Source organism: Myotis brandtii, unplaced genomic scaffold (genome assembly GCF_000412655.1).
Source record: "Myotis brandtii unplaced genomic scaffold, ASM41265v1 scaffold793, whole genome shotgun sequence".
Lineage (NCBI taxonomy): Eukaryota > Metazoa > Chordata > Mammalia > Chiroptera > Vespertilionidae > Myotis > Myotis brandtii.
Window position 1 is genome coordinate 1,599,645 of NW_005371193.1, and position 5,631 is coordinate 1,605,275.

The following is a 5,631-nucleotide window of genomic DNA, read 5'->3' on the forward strand; positions in this document are numbered from 1 at the left end:
GGGGGTCCCCACTGGGGTGCCTGGTCAGTCTGGGTGAGGGGCTGAGGGCTGCTTTCAGGCTGGCGGTTGTTGACTGAAGCTCCCAACCGCTCCTTTTTTTCTTTTTTTTTTTTTTTTTGGCCAGCTTTAGCTCTGGGGCCTTGCTGCTGAAAACATAGATACAATGTTGCGGTCCGAGCCCGGCTGAATGGAAGCCCTTTTCTGGGGTTTTGTTTAGCTTCTTATTTGCAACATAGTATATAGTTGCTTAGAGTTGCAACTGAGAGGCTGGCAAGTTAGGCGGGGAACGTTGGAGTCTGCAGCAAGCAAGCCTCCCTGCTCGCTTCAGTGCCTGGCTGCCGGCCGCCATCTTGGCTGACAGTTAATTTGCATATACTCACTGATTAGCCAATGAAAAGGGTAGCGGTCGTACGCCAATTACCATGTTTCTCTTTTATTAGTGTAGATGCTAGAATGAAGAAATTGCTTCTGTGTCAAGAAAGGTAAAGTCATGTGAAAATCTGCAGGCCCAGTTAGAGGAGGGTTTTTGTCACTACATTTATAAACAAACCACTTTTAAAGAAATGTGGGATTCTGTGGCTTGCTATGAGTGAAGTCTTGTCCTTTTTTTTTTTATTATTCTTTTTTTTATTCTTTTTAAAAAAATATTATAATAAGTATTACAAAGGGTATTACATATGTGTCCTTCCCCCCCGAAGTCTTGTCCTTAAGGGACTGATAGCACCTGGGTGCATAGAGGCAGATGCTGGCTGACAGTTGAGCTGGTGAGTTCTCAAGGGGTCCCACTGGATACCAGCATACCACTTTTTTCATTAACCTGTGTTGTTGTTTTTCAAGTATCTACTAAAGCCTCGCCATCTTTAGATGTCAGTATGTTTGGTTTTGGGGTTTAAAGTGGGGGCTGGACATTACTGCACACATAGTCATTAAATTCAGATTCAGAGAACTGGCTGGAACCCAGGATTCCATAGTCACCATCTTGAGGTTGAGGAGAAGATGCCCAGAGGGGATCCTTCAAGTGGAAGCCTTCTTTAATTACTGTCAGATTTTTGGTTCTAAACTCCTGAGTGGAACCCCGAGCTTTTGGTGACTTGGGCATATGATGCAATGTCTCCTTTTGCCCTCCAGGCCTCAGACCTAGACTGAAGGACTGGGGCCATCTAGTCACCCTCCTGGGGTGCCTTCCCCCCAGACCCTCCCCTAATCTTGATCCTCAAAACCATTTTACTGTTGAAGACAAGTATAGAAAGACACAGCTAAGGAAAGGTGCCTTTTGTCAGAGGGCCCTGGAGCAAAGTGGCTTCAGTTCCCACTCTTTGACCTTCTCTGTCTTAAGGGGCAGGCAGCCCCTTCTTCACCCGTTACATGGGAAAATGGAATCCAAAAGAGGGCCGATCCGAAAAGAAAACGTGAACAATGAGCACATGAACTCGAGTGAATTTATCGTATTACAGACGCAGTTCTCCGGCTCCAAGGCCCAGCACTCTGCCTTAGCCCAGGAGGGAAATGAGGGGAGACCAGCAGTAATATTAGTATGTCCTCATCCCAGCCTTATTACCTCTCGCCAGACTTGGGATTCTCAACTGCCTGCCTACAATTCTGATACAGCGCTACTCTCAGAACCCTTGAGCAAGCTTACTGTTGGCCTATAGATGAAGGACAGAATCTTTAGCGTGGTACGCAAAGACCTATCCAAGCTGTTTGTCTCTCTTCCTCTCTTCTGCTCTAGGCTTTTGCCAAATTACTAGTAGACTGCTTTTTGTTTCTCAGACATTCTTCCTGCTTATTTGTCTTTGCATTACTTATGATTTTTCTTGCCAGGTAGGAACGACTGTCCCCACTCCCTCCCCCAGCATCTCCTACCTATCCTTCCAGGCCCAGCTCACATGCCTTCTTTGAATTTCCTTAGCACTTTCGTTATGGCACTTATATTCTGGAGGCCTTGTATGTTGCTGTTTGTCTGGGGGAACACAAATTCCTTTGTGGCTTTAGAGCAGGGGCCACAGTTGAATCTGTATATACCCCTAAGGTTTACCCAAGGCCTTGCCTGTGATAGGCAATGCAGCGAATATTTATCAAATCATCTGAGGTTTGGACTGTTTTGATCATGTAGGACCCCAGCATTTTTAGAGCATGCCAACTAGAGCAACAGTGATCTAGGTTAGGCCTGGCCCTGGTCCTCTTTAGATAACAAAAGGTTATGTATCTGGGTGGGTGGTGGTATATTCTGGGAAGCCATCAGGGCAATACCATCATATTTTAATTATAGCACTGGCAGCAGCATTACTTTTAGCAAACAGCAGTAACAAGCAATAACACTTGGGCGAGCCAGCCGCCGGAAATTGGCTCCCTCTCTGTTTCTCCTACCCTCTTTTCAATCCATCACCTGTATTTATTCCCGCTGTAATTTAAACACCTGTCTAGATGGAATGCATGCAATGTGTCCCTACCCCACACATTCAGATATTTGCTCACCTGCCTTATTCGGAAGGCTGGCTCTAAAATAAACAGTGTTTTGGTATTAAAAGAAAAAAATGCACTGAGGTCACTGTGGAAATGGACATGGAGAAAGGCGCAGGAGTGGAACCTGTGGGTGAGCCGCTCCAGGGGAGTGGGAGCAGCGGAGGAAGCGGAGGAGGACAGCAAGGAGTGAAACATCTGCCTGAGCGTTGGGTCGAGGTGGGATCCCGTGACTGGACTTTCCCACCGGCAGTCATTCACTCAGCTAACCAGCTACAGAAAGGCAGGGGTGGAAGAATATATAACAAGCTGAGTGTTTTTAGGCTTAAATGTTTTTCGGTTTATTTTTAATGACCACTGTTTCTCATGTCAGCATAACAAGTAACCTTGGACTACATATATATTTTTTTCAATCCTCACCCAAAGATATGTTTCGTTGATTTTTAGAGAGAGAGAAAAAAACATTGATGTGAGAGAGAAACATCAATCGGTTGCCTCCCATAGGCTAACTGACCGGGGATCAAACCTGCAACCTAGGTATGTGCCCTGACCGGGAATCGAACCTGCAACTTTTTGGTGTATGGGACAACACTCCAACCAGCTGAGCCAACTGGCCAGGCAGACTTGGAATATTTTGAAGCTTGTTCTAAATTATCTTACCCAATTTGTATCTTTGGCATATTAAAGTTACTCATATTAATGTTTGTGCATACAAACAACGTTGAGAAATAGTAAAACCTTAATGTCCCTCATAGAATTATTTTCTCTACTCCTTCCCCTTGATTGTTTTCTGTCTTGCTCCTCACCCCATCAGGGCATTCCCGGCAGATTTTGGAAGATCCCTGAGCTTTACAGAGGAGAACTATTGAGTGGTTCCTCTTTTCTGTTTTCTCCTTTCTTTTCCAGCATCGCCCCACCCCATCCCACAATAAGTGCTTCTCAAACGTTAAGATGCATGTGAATTATACGTGGATCTTGTCAAATGCAGTTTTTGATTCACTGGGGCTGAGGCTGGACTGAGTCTGTGTTTTTAGCGAGCTCCCAGGTAATACAGATATTGCTGGTACACAGGTGAAATATTAAGTTCTAGGCTCAGTGGTTCCAGGCAGTGGGAGTAACAGTGGTTAAAACCTAATGAACAAAATAAACTGATAAACAAAATAGTTCCAGAGACATAGAAGCATGGACTAGACAGATGAATCTCAGAGGGAAGGGGGGTGAGGTGGGAAGAGATTAATCAAAGAACTTATGTGCATGTATGCATAATGCATGGACACAGATAATAGTGCAGAGAAGGCCTGGGTGGGGGGCGGGGACAGGGTGAAGAAAAAAACAACTACAGGATTCAGGAGATATTGCAGGGGGCCGACTAGGAGTTGAAACTAGTGGCTGACGTAATAATTTTTTATTCTTGAGCAAGTTATTTTGCTCTCAATCTCAATTTTCCCATCTATAAGTGAGGGAAATAATTATACCTACCAGAGTTGTCTTGGAGATAAAATGAGTATGTATAGCTTAGAACAATGTCTGGCAAAAACAAAGTGTCCATTAAATGTAGCCATCATTAGTGCTCCCATGGCTTGGTTATTATTATTACTGTTCTTGTAGTGAACCCGGAAGGTTTCATATTTGCATAAATATTGATTATGGTAGAACATTTTAGAGATCCAAACACAGACTTGAAGGTTCTTATATGTGTGTCCTGCCTTTTGCACATAAAGCTGTTTATATCTATTTTCAATAAGGCATTTTTTTTAGTCATAGTTTCAGTCATTGAAATGGGTTTTAGTTAATGATCTCATCTGTTTCCCAGACCCTTTTGTGACCAAAAGCATGAATCCATGAGTTGGCAGCCTATTTAGTAGCATGGACTCTGGTTATCAGCCCAGAGAAGCCAACTGGCCCAGTGGCTGTGACCTCCACCCTGATAGACTAATACTCCTAACAGAAATGCTGAGCCACCTCTTTTGTGACTGATGCCGTATCTTTATGTGCTGTAAGCCTGATTCTGTTTAATATTCTTTAGTAGTGAAATGTTGATCATCATTGCGAACCAGGTATATATAAGTGCCATTTTTCACTTTCTCTCCATCTGATCAAAGCTGGTTTTGTTACGTTACCTCGGGAAATGTACTAGTAGATGGACAGAGAAGCAGGTGTCGCCTGGCGACAGCCATATTCATCCCCCCTTTTGCCCTGCTAGGGAAGAAGCCTTTGGGTGTGAACCCTAATTGGCTTATTCAGTTTATTAAGGCCTGGTCAGTGCTGGGAGATTTGCCCTGCCCTTCCGTCTTCCCTAGTCAACACAAGATGCTTGTGGGGCCAAAATCGATGCTTGAGTCCATTTTAGTTCAGTGAGTCATGCTGCTCCTCCTACAAAGCTGAATGGAAGGACCAAAGGCTTTCTTAACTTATTCAATCTAGGGATAATTGTTTTTGGACCAAACCTCAGCACGACATAAATCTGTATACATAAGATTCAACCAGATCTAGTTGAGGTTCTAGAGCTGTGTTGTCTCTTAAGGTAGCCAATAGTTGTTTGTGGTTTTTCTGAATTTAAGGTGTATAAAGTCACCCTGGCCAGGTGGTTCAGTTGGTTGGAGGAGCATCCCGTACACCAAAAAGGTTGCAGGTTCAATTCCCCATCAGGGCACATACTTAGTTGCAAGTTTGATCCCCGGTACAGGAGGCAACCAATGAATGTTCCTCCCTCACATCGATGTTTCTCTCTCTCTCTTCCTCTCTCACTGAAATCAATAAAAACTTATCCTGGGGTGAGGATTAAAATATTTTTAAATTATATAAAGTTTAAAATCTTGTTCTTCAATCATACCAGGAACATTTTAAATACATAATAGCCACATGTGGCTAGTGGCTACTATATTGGACAGTGCAAATTATAGAGCATTTCCATCGTCACAGTACATTCTGTTGGATAGCATTGTTCTAGGGATTAAAAATAGGATTGATCAGTGGTGGGCAAACTGCGGCTCGCGAGCCACATGCGGCTCTTTGGCCCCTTGAGTGTGGCTCTTCCACAAAATACCACGTGTGGGCACGCACGTACAGTGCAATTGAAACTTCATGGCCCATGCGCAGAAGTCGGTTTTCGGCCTGGGTAAGTCTATTTTGAAGAAGTGGCGTTAGAAGAAGTGGGGGGTGTCAGTCGGT

General features: G+C 44.0%; 1 protein-coding gene across 1 annotated transcript in view; it reads left to right on the forward strand.

Annotated features, from left to right (window-relative positions):
* TTLL5 (tubulin tyrosine ligase-like family member 5) overlaps positions 1-5,631 on the forward strand; it is a 235,864-nt gene that overhangs the window by 143,108 nt on the left and 87,125 nt on the right. The window contains exon 29 of the mRNA XM_014531193.1: positions 5,022-5,044. Coding sequence (XP_014386679.1) covers positions 5,022-5,044 — 23 coding nt within the window. The remainder of the gene's footprint in view (positions 1-5,021; positions 5,045-5,631) is intronic.